At 44.5% G+C, this 15,029-nt stretch overlaps 4 protein-coding genes across 11 annotated transcripts in view; 2 read left to right on the top strand and 2 right to left on the bottom strand.

The window, feature by feature from the left end:
- Nucleotides 1–4,725, top strand: part of Ten-a (Teneurin-a transmembrane protein) — a 568,813-nt gene extending 564,088 nt beyond the window's left edge. For all 6 annotated transcript variants that reach the window (XM_076893038.1, XM_076893039.1, XM_076893040.1 and 3 more), the window contains 3 exons: nt 58–3,380; nt 3,505–3,688; nt 3,758–4,725. In XM_076893038.1, the coding sequence (XP_076749153.1) occupies nt 58–3,380; nt 3,505–3,688; nt 3,758–4,719 (4,469 nt within the window). In that variant the 3' untranslated portion in view covers nt 4,720–4,725. The remainder of the gene's footprint in view (nt 1–57; nt 3,381–3,504; nt 3,689–3,757) is intronic.
- The window catches only part of Pold1 (DNA polymerase delta 1, catalytic subunit), a 139,838-nt gene that overhangs the window by 122,144 nt on the left and 2,665 nt on the right, over nt 1–15,029 (top strand). The window contains exons 1-8 of one of the 3 annotated variants that reach the window (XM_076893044.1): nt 12,853–12,916; nt 13,182–13,284; nt 13,408–13,443; nt 13,771–13,882; nt 13,948–14,120; nt 14,204–14,457; nt 14,549–14,775; nt 14,860–15,026. In XM_076893044.1, the coding sequence (XP_076749159.1) occupies nt 12,864–12,916; nt 13,182–13,284; nt 13,408–13,443; nt 13,771–13,882; nt 13,948–14,120; nt 14,204–14,457; nt 14,549–14,775; nt 14,860–15,026 (1,125 nt within the window). In that variant the 5' untranslated portion in view covers nt 12,853–12,863. Of the gene's footprint in view, nt 1–12,852; nt 12,917–13,181; nt 13,285–13,407; nt 13,444–13,770; nt 13,883–13,947; nt 14,121–14,203; nt 14,458–14,548; nt 14,776–14,859; nt 15,027–15,029 lie in introns of those variants that run through there. The other 2 variants (XM_076893046.1, XM_076893045.1) reach the window with 2 other exon arrangements.
- LOC143422434 (E3 ubiquitin-protein ligase RNF14) overlaps nt 1–15,029 on the bottom strand; it is a 223,599-nt gene that overhangs the window by 97,402 nt on the left and 111,168 nt on the right. The gene's annotated exons all lie outside the window — the stretch shown is intronic.
- Nucleotides 10,366–11,529, bottom strand: LOC143433497 (tetraspanin-15). The gene is made up of 5 exons (XM_076910836.1): nt 11,305–11,529; nt 11,003–11,185; nt 10,776–10,946; nt 10,618–10,707; nt 10,366–10,518 (listed from the first exon to the last, which is right to left on the bottom strand). Exons 1-5 carry the CDS (start codon nt 11,527–11,529, stop codon nt 10,366–10,368), a joined length of 822 nt encoding a protein of 273 aa, XP_076766951.1.

Consider the following 15,029-nt stretch of genomic DNA (forward strand, 5'->3'; position numbering starts at 1 on the left):
GTATAAAACAATCGTGTAAAATTTAAATAATAACAACAATCCACTTTGTGTTATCAGGAATTGCTATCGCCGCCGATAAAACAATATACATCGCTGACGGGAGGAACATCCGCGCGGTAGATCCTCATGGTATCATACACACCTTGGTGGGACATCACGGATACCATAATCACTGGTCCCCAGCACCGTGCGTCGGGGCTATACCCGCTCATCAAGCCCAATTACAATGGCCAACCGGGTTAACCCTAAGTCCCTTGGACGGATCGCTTCACTTCATCGACGACAGACTCGTCCTGAAACTCACCAGCGACCTAAAAGTGCGCGTGGTCGCTGGTACACCGCTCCATTGCACCAGCAAGACCAGCGGTACCGGAAACAGCAACGACAGCGATGCGAAGAAGGTGAACACGACGGTTACCACTACCCCTAAGAAATCTGACGAAGTTCTTGGGTCAGTGTTGGCTGTTAGCTTCAGCCCAACTGGCGAGCTTTACATAGCGGAGAGCGATTCGCACAGAGTAAACTCCATCAAGATCGTGGACAGTTCCGGGAAAATGTCCCATTTTGCTGGACAGCAACAGGAAAGATTACACGGCCAATGCGAATGCAACAATACCACTCCAAGCATCAAAGATCTGGAGAGTTGTTCGTGCACAGATGACACAAGCAGCACGGAAACCTTGCTATCGTCGAACGCAAAGTTCACCGCGATCTCTGCTCTAACCGTGTCGCCGGACGGAGTCCTGCACGTGGCTGACCAAGGTAGCCTGCACATCCTGGCGTTACAGCCCTATCTTCCGAATCACGACGAAAGCGGAGAGTTCCACATCCCTTTCCCGCCGTCGAACGAGGTGTACGTGTTCAATCGTTACGGTCAGCACATCTCCACGAAGGACTTGACTTCCGGCAAGACTCGCTACTCGTTCTTGTATAGCAAGAACACGAGCTTCGGCAAATTGTCGACGGTCACGGACAGCGCTGGGAATAAGATTCAGTTCTTGAGGGATTACAGCAGCGTGGTAAGTTCTATAGAAAATACGCAAGACCATAAGTCCGAGCTGAAGATTTCTGCGGTTGGTTTCTTGGAGAAACTGTCCGAGCGAGGAAGAGCTGAGATTGCTCTTGCGTACGATGGCTCCACTGGATTATTGACAAGCAGATCTGGAGGCGGTGAAACGTACATCTATAATTACGACAGCCTGGGACGGGTCACCGACGTAATACTTCCTACTGGCGAGAAATTGAAACTGTTCTCGGACCTATCCGACGACGAGGGTCTGTCGGTGAAGGTGTCAACGCCGCTTCAAGCTTTGTCGAAAGGGGACAAACAGAGATTCGTCGAGTTTAAGATGAAGAACGAGAGGTCGAAGATGCTGACGATTACGGACGGCACGAAAATTAAAAAGGCGATCGCGTTTACTAACAGCAGCTTAGAGGTCCTCCTTCCTGGCGGTGGCAGAGTTTTAAGCGCGGCTACTACGAAGCACCCTCTGCTGGAAGCTGCGTTACCAGTGGAGGCTGAAATGTTACCAATGTGGAGTTATCAGCTAATGTGTCTAGGCGAACTGACCAACACTATGACCACCACTTACAATCTAGTCGGCGACGTCAGCCATTTCCAGCAGACTCTGAACAGAGAGATCTGGGTGAACGACACTCGCGTGATCGGTGTAGAGTTCGAGCAGGCATTCAGACGAGAAACGTTTTACGACAAAGCAAGGAATCCGCTTTTAACGGTCACTTTCGATCCTGCTGGCCTACCGTTGAACTGGCAACCGCACGAGCAAGGCTACAACCTCAGCATTACGTACGACAGATTCAATCGAATAGACAGCTGGAAATGGGGCCCATCCGACGAGTCATACGGCTACGATCGTCACGGACAACTGTCCGAAGTCACCAATAGTCAGGACGGCACGAAACGGTACACCTACAACGATTTCAATGTACTGTCCAACATTTCACTGGCCAGCGACAGACACTTCACCTTGCAATACGACGACGACGGTGGACTGCGTCACATCATTCTTCCATCGGGAACGAAGCATTCGTTTTCCTGTCAAGCGTCCCTGGGCTTTCTTCGAGTGACGTACACTCCACCTGGCAGCAGCAGAGCCTACCTCCAACACTACAGCCACGATGGGAATTTATTGCAAACCGTGTTCCCTGGTGACGGGGCTCGAATCGTCTACAGATACCACACGTCGGGTCAACTAGCTGAGGTTGTCCACGGCGATGGGAAGAGCGAGATCAGATACACGGAGAGCGGTCTGCCCTCGGAAGTGATCCACTCTGAACGAGACGTGGAGTACAAGTGGGACTATCAGTACACCGCTGGTCTGTTGGTGGAAGAGCGTATCGATTTCGGCGCGAAAACTGGCCTCAGCAACGCCAAGTTCACGTTCGACTACGATTCGAACTTCAGGCTGATCAACGTGCAGGGTAGAATCGGGGGCCAGACTCTACCGGCTCACACCATGGCGTACAGTCCCAGAACAGGCATGCTCGAGCAAATCGGCCAGTTCAAGGTGACCAGACCCCAGCCCAACGAAACAACCGTGTTCGACGGAACTGCGTTGTTCTCGAGGATCACTGACGATAGATACTTGGAGACTCAGGTAACGCTGACGATACATCAACTGGAGGTGTTCAGAATGGAATTCACTCACGACACGCGCGGGCGTATCAATCAGACCAGGACCTACACGCGTAACGTAGCTGTGAACACGTACACTAACGTGAAGAATTACACCTGGGACTGCGACGGTCAATTGACTGGCGTCGAGGCCCAAGAGCCATGGGGATTTAAATACGATGCTAACGGGAATATGCTGTCGCTGACGTATCGAGGAAACACTATACCCATGGAGTACAACAGCATGGATAGAATCGTGAAATTTGGCGAAGGGCTGTACAAGTATGACAATAGAGGTCTGGTGGTACAGAACGCCAGAGAGGAGCGATTCAATTATAACGCTAAGGGACTTTTGGTTCGCGCAACGAAACGCGGACGATTCGACGTGCGATATTACTACGATCATCTGGATCGACTGGCTACTAGGAAGGATAATTATGGGAACGTCACCCAGTTCTTCTATAACAATCAGAAACGTCCGCACGAGGTCAGCCAGATTTACAGTCCGAGGGACGGTAAATTAATGTCGCTGGTGTACGACGACAGAGGACACTTAATCTACGCTCAAGTCTATCGGCACAAGTATTACATCGCCACTGATCAATGTGGAACTCCTATCATGATTTTTAGTCAATATGGCGAAGGCATCAGGGAAATCATGCGATCACCCTACGGACATATCGTTTACGACTCGAATCCTTATTTGTATTTGCCGGTTGATTTTTGCGGAGGGCTTCTGGATCAAGTAAGTTAGAAAGAAACTAATCAAATTAATAATTATCATACGAATAACCAATTGTACGTTAAGAAGAGTATAGAAAAAGTTCCAATAAGATGTGATCTGATCGTGGCTTCTATTTCTTTCTCAGGTAACATCGTTGGTGCACATGCCAAATGGCAAAGTTTACGATCCACTGATAGGCCAGTGGATGTCTCCATTGTGGGAGAACGTTCTGGACAGGGTGGACACTCCGACGCATCTACATCTGTACAGATTCAATGGGAATGACCCTATCGATGTTAGACACACAGACAGACCAAATCAACCAACTGGTAAGTTCGCAGCATCTTCGAGAAACGATACGTTACTGAAAATGTACGTGCTCATTGTATACTTCTCAGACCACATATCATGGATGTTACACCTTGGCTACGACCTGAAGAGCCTCGCCCCTCAGCTGTTCCCCGACGAGCTACCAGACAGCCTCATCCCACCGGCACTAGGTCCAGGCACTTCCATATTCGGCAAGAAGAAGAGAACCAGAAATCTGGGCGTTCAATCCGGCTTCTTAGCTCACATCGCTCAAAGGCACTCTGGAGACGCGGTTAGCTTATCAGCGTCACCGCGTTCAGCCCTGAAGAAGGACACGAGCGATCTGATACCCAGTCGTCTGGGCGCAGCCTCGGATCCTCCGTTCGGCAAGGGGATCCTGGTATCCAGGACTGTGGACGGTCAGGCGGTGGTATCCAGCGTACCAACCGCGAACGCCATCTACGGCGACGTGTTCACCTCGGTGTTCAATCGATCCTATTTCCTACCGTTCACGTTCGTAGTGCACAGTGCCCAACAGGACGCGTTCTACTTCGTGAAAGAGGAAACGTGGCGAGTCCCTGAAGATTGCGGCCAATTGAAACGCCTTGGTGGGCAAGTGAACACGACCCTGCACGAGAGCGACAACGGGAGCGGCAGTAGCGCGTTGATCGACGTGAAGATCCACGGTGCCAGTTACGTGGTGAACCTACGGTACGGCACCACCGCCGAGAAAGAGAAACAAAGACTGCTACATCACGCGAAGGCGACCGCCATCCGCAAGGCCTGGCACAGGGAACGCGAGGCCCTCAAGGCGAACACACCGACGACAATAGAATGGATGGTCGCCGAGCAGGACGAGATCGTCAAGTCCGGTTCCGCGTCCAATTACGAGGGCGAGTACATCCACGACGCGCAGCTGTATCCGGAGCTGGCAGAGGACCCGTACAACATCCGGTTCGTGAAGAAAGCGGTCGACCCGTCTAGCAAGAAACGACGCAGGAGGAGAGGCGCGCCCACCTGCAAGCTCTGGTGGCTGGACAAGGTCTGCTAATTGGGTTGAACGATTCAGCCAGCGTGGTCCTTCTCTCCTGACGCGCGCGCGCGCGCGCGATGCTGGGAGAATTGTCCAATCGTCGAAGCAACAGGAATTTCCGAACGGGCGTAGGATAGGAGAGCGTGCCACGTGTTCGAAAGGGCAGGTGAAAGGGTATCGAGGACGGATCGGAAGAGGAATGGGAAGAGGATAAAGGTAGAGCCGCCAGCCGGCCGTTCGTATGAATGTACTGAACACTATCAAAAGAAACAAAAAAAAAAAAGTTTTATACCAAAGTCTATTTGTGTATTTCGAAGATGCCAAAAACATTTAACGTTATATCGATTATATTGTACCGCGATTTAGGGTGTAGTGTGTAAGCATACTCGGGGGGGGGAAACTATTTGCCCGCGCGCGAACCGTTCCATCCGCGACTCGCGACACTCGCGGACCAGCAAGAGCATCCTCATCGTCGTCGTCGTCGGCCATCGTGGGAAAAAGGGGATACGTTCCGGAAAAGCTCTCGGTCCTGGTGGCAGCCACGCGATAGGGAACGACGAATAGAGCTCTCGTCGCCTGTCGTTGTCCCTCTCGTCGACGGGTTAGAAGAAGAAGAGTTCCTCGTGGATACGACCGAAGGACACGCGTTTTTCCCATTGGAAGGACACAAGGGACGTGGTAACGCGCACGTGTACATACACACCATCGTTTACTCTACGTATGCTCGCGGCGAAGCACCGCAGCGTCATCGTGAGCGAAGAGAAGAGCAAGGGAGCCAGGCCATTCGTCGTTGAGGCGAATCGAGTGAGAGAAACTAGTCAATATATAGCTTTACATTGACGTATAAACTTTTTTCCAGTAGGATAAGGAGGACACGAGGCGATGATCGTCGATGTACCAACGCGAGAAACAGAACCGTGTGTACCTATCCGGCATCGTTTTACTCCGCGCGATACCTTAGTCGTACTTAGAGGACGGAAACGAGATACGGAAAATCGGTTTAACGAAACGGTTTCGAGGAGAACGTACACACGACGAGTATGCTGATCGTGCGTGTGTAGGGGATCGCAAGTGGCACGCGGAAGGGAACGCGCACATGCGTGTCTCAACAATGAATGGCCCTGTGGACGCTGAAGAGTCGAGCAAAGTGTCGGTCGGTGGTTGAAGTAACGCCAGGGGGATGACGAAGGGAGGATAGCGTCGTTCGTTCGAGGCTGGCGATCAACGCGGCGCGTTTCGAATCGATTGTCCCGAATTTAGGAAGCGGAAGGAGCCAAAAAAAAAAAAGAAAGAAAGGAAAAGAATGGAGGTATTAAAAGGTGTATTATAAAAGTGGTGCTTTTTCACGCGAGGAAGAGATATCGGTGCAACGTTCGACAAACGGTGAGCGTGACTAATTAGAGGACGTCGGTATACACGTACACGCGCACACACGTACACTAAATAGCGTGGCTAAGGTATTTTTAACGATGAATGTGTCCTACCCACTGCCCCCAATTAGCGTTAGCGTCCACTTCCTCGAGAATTAATGTTGCGTCGCGTACGAATATTGTTGTTTGAAAGGGAGAAAGGTAGAGAGAGAGAGAGAGAGAGAGAGAGAGAGCGAGATAAAAGGAACGAGAACGAAAGAGAAGAGCTATTGTCGCGGGAGAACGATGCGCGGGGAGATGCTGTAGCGAACATCGGAGCTCGTCGTCGTTTTCGACTTCCGCGACAATGATAACCAGGGGGAGGGGGGGTTGAATGGAGCGTCGGGCGTGCCAGCCGATGTGTTTGTCTGTTTAAATCGAAATCGATCGATAATGAAAGGTAGTGTGAAAGGGATGAAATAAGAAAGATTAAAGAAGAGATAAACTCCATTATCGGTAAATAATACGTATACACGAGATATTATTGCATATTTGTGCTTGCTGGATATGAATAACGGAACGTTAACTATGTTTCTTCACTGAATAACTAAGTGTGTATATCTAAATTTAATGCTCGTCGGTACCCGATCGTTTTTGCTGTGTACTGAACGCCATATACATCTACATACGTAAGAGATATTATTTAGCACCAATGTGTACCCGCTGAAAAAAAAAAAAACCCCTCGCAGCACACCTTCCGTGGCGATCAGTTCACCACCGCTCTTTCCACGTGCACGACACGTCTGAACTCTTCTTAGCCCCAGCTGACATACCTCCACTCCGTCCTTCCCGATCCCCAACACGATCCTCCATCCAGCTCCGGGACACTATCCTTCTGATTTCCTTTCTTTCGATCTCGATTGCCCCTCGATCGTTATAATTTCATCGCGTTTCATCGAAAACATTGAAATACTCGTAATTGGATATTTTGCGAATACGGCTTTAGACTGCGCCCCGTTCTTAAGACGGCTAGATAGCAGCGCAAAACGACGTTATCGTCTGGACAGATGAGAGAAACGATGAAAAAAGAAAAACGTTTAAAAAAAAAAAAAAAAAAAGAAAGAAATGGAACTATCTTATACGCTGAGTGTATAAACGAACAGAGAAAAAAGATATAAAGTATATATATAGAGAGATAAACAGAAACAGAAAGAGAGAGAAAAAAGAGATTATATAGGAAAGCTTCGTAAACGTATTTTTGACTCGAGCGAGTGTTTAGAGCTGCATTCGACACCAAAAATCCTCCAAAACTCTGTGGTCCAAGCGAGCTCTCGCGCCCTGGCAAGATCGAAGGCGATCATATTTTTTATCTTCCTTTTTTCGTTCTTTTTTCTTATTCTACGGACTTACTCGTCGAGGACTCGCCGCGTGCACGCTCGATATCGTAAGCAAACCGACGTATTGCTGTTTTTTCGTCCTGCCACGATGTTCTCCCAAACTTGTACTGCCAATATTATACTCGAATCGTGTGGCGGAAGGGCGAGAAGAAACTCACGCGACAACGGACCTCGAGATTAACGGTGATCCAGCTGATACCAATGATTCGTGGACATCTAAACACTCGGAAGTTCACCCGAACCCCCCCTCCCAGCCACAGGTTTTCCCCAACATCGAACCCCTGTTCATTCGTGTAATCTATATATACCGTGTATTACCGTTGGAATCGGCAATGGCGTTCAAAGAATCGACTATTTTTTAAAAACAACTAAGAAAGAGAGAAGTATCGAGTGTCAAATTATTGAAGCGGATCAGGTCGGCGCGAGTTGATCGGCATTTTAAAGAAAAGAAGAAAAAAAAATACCAAGGCGCATTCAACGTGCAGGGTCGCGGATACAATTTTGTCCCGTATTGTACTCATCCGAGTATCCAATCGCCGCTAAACGGAAGAAACAAAACAAAAAAAAGGGAAGAGAAACGAAATGAAGAAAAGAAATGAATGGATTCGCTCTCTTAACTTCCGTGAAGTTTCGTCTCGTTTCGCTGAAAACCTTCTATAAGAGAAAAATGAGAAGAAAAAAGAAAAAAAAATAAATAAAAAAAGATAAAACACGTTCCCCAAAGTTAACGACCGCGGGGTAACACGCGCGAGCATACTTATAAATACGAGTATAAATATAAATATAAATATATAAATATACGTATAAATATATAAATATAAATAATTCTGGAATTAACGGGGTAGAGAAAGCTCGAACGAGATATGATCGTCATTAAACTGCATACCTACTATTATCGCATTAATTATCACTACGACGCAGACACACGGATCGTACGAAAAGAAAAAAGGAAAAAAAAAGAAAAAGAGAAACTGAACGCGAGATGTTAATTAGTTATTGGCCGAGCTAGCTGAATCCGTCGGACCACACGTGGGGTGTATTACTCGATTCTTGCGGGGCGAACTTTAGCCCCTTTGGGGTATACCTTGGAACAAGTCGAGATCCGGAAATAGCACAGAAGTCTGAGCGCACGGTAGAACATGAGAGTGATCTATCCAGAGAGAGAGAGAGAGAGAGAGAGCGCGAGAAAGAGAAAGGATGAAAGAGAAACAGAGAGAAAGAGAGAGAGAGAGAGAGAGAGAAAGTGTGCGTGTGCATGTAAGAAACGTATAAGCGAAAGAGAAAGAGGAGAACGAGTGAATGCGAGCAGAGTCAGTCATGCTACAGCTACTACGACCACTACCCTACAGTAGATTACGCTACTTCGCCGCTGATCTAATTGTTTACTGTCACGTGTTGCTGTAAACCTAAACTAACGATACGATATATTTTATTTATATAATCTAATCGATTGTATTTATTGTAAATAGTCACGATGTTTGCTATGATATAATATATCTGTAATTGGATGGAACCTGCCTGGAAACTGCACCCACAGCCCTCTGTCCTCTTATGATCAATGTCTCTCTGTACACACGCACACGAACACACACTCGCAGAGCAGAGACAGGCGCGTGTCGCGGCAAACACGCGCGCACGCGGGAACACGTATACGGATACACGCAGAAGTATATAGATAATTATTATGTATGTGTATACGGTCACTCCCCAGTTAAGTATCCGTAGATTCCGCGTGTCCAATCTCGTGGAGGGACTAACTAAATTCCAGGTGGAATCTAAACAATTTTTAAACCGCGTTGTATATAATATTCGTTCTATTGAAAATCATTGACGGATTATCGAAGAATCATTAGCGAGGACGCTAAATTGTTCGAATTGATTACGAAGATATCTCGCATTGCACGGTGACAAGTTTTACTTTCGACGATACGTGGCGATAGTATTTTCCGTAAATTTGTCTCGATTACGAATGCATCAGAGAAAGGAACTTATCCGGGGAGTGCTGTAGATGGTAACGAAGGGATAGAGATGTCGTCCAGACGTTTATCGGGGCGAAGGAAGAAGGTGCAAGACACACAGGCGGTGCTCGAAAGTCCGAGCGACGATGGGAGAGATAAAGACACAAAAGATTCTCTGTATCGTATTCGTACGAATTGTTACGATGTCAATATTTCACGTCGCGCATTAGAACGACGGGACCTACCCTCGTCGGGACTCTGCCCACTATTATTATTACTATTACAATCGATTCCGTGAATCTCGAGAAAATTCGGCACGTTACACAAGGTACCCCCTTTTTCAAGGGGTGAATGCGAACGACGGTCAGACAGAATTTTTATACAACCGTGTATCATCCAACCGTATCGCGCGAAGCGACGAAGAAGAAAAAGAAAAGAAACTAAGAAATATCCTCGACGAAACTGCCATCCATGGATCAACGGTTCCATTTGTTAGAGAGAGAGAGAGAGAGAGAGAGAGAGAGAGAGAAAGAGAGAAAGAGAGAGAGAGAGACGAGAAGGGAAATTTTTTCGAAGCAAATTCCGCTGTCGCACACGTGTGTAGCGAAAAAAACCCAACCAGCATGTCCAGTAACAATTACAATATTACTATCATAAGTACAATATATTAAGTGTTTTCAGAAAATATATGATCTATATATGATAATAAAAGCGGGAAAACGTTTCAACGGCGAGTTTGTCATTCTCTCATCTATACGGTTATCGATCCTCGTTCACCTTCGCCTCGTTTCACGTGAAATTCGACCTGTCTCTCACTTCCACGCGTTATCCCCGACGTTTCTGGCCGATTTCATTCGTCGATTCTAGCCTCGCCTTCTCATTCTAGCCAGTATGAAAATCGTGAGGAGGAAAGTCGCCAACTGAAACGCAGAGAGTCCGTTTAACCGATTTTACAAACCGTCAAGTCCCGCGACGAGCGATCACTCGACTCACCAGGATCACGAAAAGCGATAGTACAACGATACTGATCGTGTGCATGTACGATTTCCATAGCAACACCGCGTTCCTTAAGCATCCGGGTTTATAAGCCACGGCTTCCGTCATTAGCAGACACTGTAACAAATTTCCTTTCTAAGGGAACAAGTTCGTTCCTATCGAACGTACGTTCGTTCCTGTCGAATCATACGTTTGTTACGCAGCAAAGGAATTTACTTCTTCGATGAATCTCGAGCAACAACTCTTTGGAATGTCAACGCGATAATTCGCCCAGTCCTTCGCGGACTTGATCCCACAACATTTTAGCTGAAACAGGATTTATCTCATCGACTGATCCCTGGGAGAGAAAGAGATAGTAAGTACTTGTCGCTTACGTATCTGTGGGTATTATCCCAGGCTTCCCTACTCCATATGGACGAATGATAACTTTCGATGGAAGTGCTCATCTCGTCCTGAACTCTCTTTATTATCTCCTCGAAGATCCGGAAGCTCATCACGGAGCTGATGAATATCGCGCAAAGAAATGCCAAGAAGAACAACGCGTACTGTAATGCGACAGAATGATTGAGACTAGAAAATTCATTATTTTCACGGTACTTACGATATTTAAAAACTTCCTTCTCTTTCGAAGTAAACCAACAATCCCCAGTAACGATACTGGAGAGATTACTATACCAATGAACAATAACGTTCTGATAAAAATACGTTGACCAATCAGTCTGGACATTATTCTATTGTCTGTGAGGGTCCATATGGAGATTACAATGCCAACGATACCTGCAAGCTTTAGTTACTTTTTCAGAAAGAAGGTTTCTATAACCCTACTCAAAGTATATTTTGGGTACTAATTATCGAAGAATTTTGGTGACTAATTATCGACGGAATTGCTCGAATCTTACTCACGAAGGTTGTCACGTTGATGGTCAAGAAGGCAAGATCGAGGCATCGTTGCAATACATCGTTGCGTGAAAATTTGTGGAAATGCATTCCAAGGAAATCTGGCTTTTTGTCTGTCGATACGGTTCCATTGCTGTCGGTGATGTCCTCGTCGTCTTCCGTTTCCGTTTCATCTTCGTTCGCGTGATCGCCGTGGTCTTGGGTACCAGTAAAAAATTTATTCCAATTCATTTATGCGACATAATCTGAATGTGTCCGATGAAAATAAATGAATAAAAGTCGCTAGAGAATGATTACCAAAATTTTAGCAAAATTCGAACCGAAATACGCTCCAAGTTTCGTTGCCACGAGAAACGTGATGGACCAAACGTGATTGGTCTGCCCAGAGATCTACCCCGTTTAATTTTATTCTTTTATACTTTAATAAATAAACTAATTTGTTGCTGCTGTTAGGTTAATTTTACAATTTCTTTGTAAACGAATATTTCTCTCATTTCTCAGATAAGAAATGAGAGAAATATTATTAATACAAATTATTATATAGATAAAAAACCGCTTTCCCGTAAAATTATAATGCTCTAAACAATTTCATTTGATCTTAGACGTGTCTGAAATACCTATGCTAAATATTTATTTCGTATAAATATTTTTTTTTTATAATTCAATTATAATAATATAGAATTTTAACTGATAACAATATCGTAGTTGACATTTATAACTAGCAAATCCACCAGGGAAACTATTAAACTAATAATCAAACATAAAAAATAGCTTTATACAGGATTGTGCAACGTTTTCACTAATTTTAATCTCGAGCTGCCATTGATACGGCGGCTGACGACCAGCCATTTTGAAATATAATCCGCCCCGTCGAGTCCGCTAGCTATACGAGTGGGATTTCGTGTGGCCAATCGATGAGTTGCTGGTATCGAATGCCAGAAAAGTGAACTACTGGAAACCTACTAGCGCCATCTTTACGAAGGGTCCTGAAACTAATTACCGACCTAGCTTCAGCGCTCCTCCGAGAGATGGCGCTAGTAGTTCTTGAGAGTTTACTTCGCTGTCGATAATGCTGAGCGACCAGTTTGAGCACTTTTTACAGAGATGGCGCCAGGGGTTCTGGAAGAGTGCCGCCATCATCTGTCTCACTCTTTCCTATAGCTTTCTTATATATCGTTCTCTCTCTTACCTCTAAAGCGGGAAGTATAAAATAAATTAGAACAAAACTACTGATCTATACATCTGAAAAACGCAAGTTTGTCACAGTAGAAGCATTGTAATGTCACTTGCGCTGCGTAACATCACTTCATGAATGACAAAATTGATGAATGAACAGCATTGACAGGCGGTATCAGCACTGGACCGCGTGCTGCCCTGATGCATTTCAATAGGTATAATCCTGATGATAATCCCTGTGCCATTACTGAACCTGGAGGCGCCACCGTGATACGTCTGGGTAGACATCAAAACGGTTTCGCGCTAATTTCGTATTTTCTATCGTAAAGATTTTCAATCGAGTTATTCCTGATTAATACGTGTATTATAAAGGAACGCAACAGAACACGATGAGCAGGAAACAATTTTCAGGACCATCGACATCGAAGAAGACAAAATATCGGTAAACGCTTGTTTTGTGTATTCATAAATTCATTGTAACCTTAAATTAATTTCGTTAATCGATTTTAAGCTACATTAGTTTAAAGATGACAATCTCTTGCGCCAGCTGATGTAATTTAAATATTAACAAAATGACCATTATCGTTAGGCGTGCTGTAAATAATAACTATCGACACAAAATAATTGTCCACAATCCAATTTTGACAATCTCCATTCATAATTAAACTGATTATTTATATCTCTTTGTATACTTTAATCATTATCAGAGACGAAGATGAGGATGATTATCCAGGATCATTTGAAGCCGAACTGGCTACCATGGATGAAATGGAAGACGAATTTGGAGATACATCTCACATCGCAGAAGAGGTATATAAAACCTAACGAAATAAATGTTATTACCTTTCGATTATTATTAGATAAGATTGAAACTTAAAACTTTGAAAACTTACTTTACTTTAAAATAATTCAAATAGTATTTTATTATCCTAGCAAATCGATGTGCGATTAAAGCAAGCATCAAAAGCAGTGAGTTAATAATAAAAGCAATATATATTCGCTAACATATAATTATCATATGTTATCGTTAAACTTGACTCCTGATTGCTTATCATTTCTTTATCACATACATTTGCATATTTTTTATTTATAATATTCTGTTTAATCAGTCACGATTCATTCAGTGCTAAAAGCATTATTTTACCTGCTAATTTCCCTTCAATTCGCATTAAAATTATACATATATTGTAACGCTGTATCTCTGCCTGTTGTGTATGTTTCGCAGCATTGAAGTAAAAAAATAATTACACAAAATACTATTCAGAATAAATAATTGTTCATTCTTATTGGTACTAGGGTCCTGAACAAGAAAATGTATTTGCAAAATGGAGCAGACCTCCTCCTCCACAATTGAATCCACAAAAAGATCCATTGATATTCCAACAAATAGACATCGACCATTATTGGGGTAAATATTGCTACAAACACTAAAATTGACAAATCTCAAAATAAATTGGAACGTTCTCTACTTAGGTGCACCATTGCCTGGAATGCCAGGTAGTAGAACACCTCCTGTGCCAATAATGAGAATGTTTGGGGTCACAGAATTGGGAAATTCAGTCTGTTGCCACGTACATGGCTTTACTCCGTACTTGTATGTTACTGCACCACAAAATTTTAACGAATACCAATGTAGACAGTTCAAGGTGCAATATATTCCTTGTTATTAATATAACTCGTCTTTGAATGTTTACACAATTTTTGAATCAAAAATAAATATATTATTCAGGATACTTTAGACAAAGCTTTGTTGAAAGATATGAGATCGAATCCGGAAAATATCCAGGAAGCTGTCTTGGGCGTTGAACGAGTGTACAAACAACCGATGTACGGTTATACGGGTAGTGGAAAATCGTTGTTCTTGAAAATCACAGTGGCACTACCGAGACTGGTATCACGTTGTAAGAAAGTTGTTGAAGATTCAACTGTCTTCCCCGACTTCAATTACACCGCTTTTGAGAGCAACATTGACTTCGATATCAGGTATACATCCGTAACAGTAAAAGAACAATTGAGTCGTATATGTTTTGTATTTTAAGAGTCAGTCTGCAAGAATAAATTATACTTGTTCAAGATTCATGGTTGATACATCGATTGTTGGGTGCTCGTGGATTGAGTTACCACCGAAAGCATACAAACTTCGCCAGCACCACGGACATAACTTGCCATTGACTACAAGGTGTCAATTGGAGGCGGACATCGCATGGGATGCTTTGATTTCGCATGCCCCGCAAGGAGAATGGTCGAAAATTGCACCGTTCAGGATTCTTAGCTTCGACATTGAATGCGCAGGCCGCAAAGGTAACATATATAAATAATTTTATATTACTCTATACGGATCCATGAAAATCTGTACATTTACTATATTTTTATTTCTGAATACAGGTATCTTTCCTGAGCCAAATCATGATCCGGTTATACAAATTGCTAACATGGTAATAAGACAAGGCGAACCAGAACCTTTTCTACGAAATATTTTCACCCTCGACACGTGCGCGCCTATCGTTGGTTCTCAAGTTTTAAGTTTTGATAAAGAGCAAACTATGTTAGAGGTA

The sequence above is a fragment of the Xylocopa sonorina genome, chromosome 3, assembly GCF_050948175.1.
Source record: "Xylocopa sonorina isolate GNS202 chromosome 3, iyXylSono1_principal, whole genome shotgun sequence".
NCBI classification, from domain to species: domain Eukaryota; kingdom Metazoa; phylum Arthropoda; class Insecta; order Hymenoptera; family Apidae; genus Xylocopa; species Xylocopa sonorina.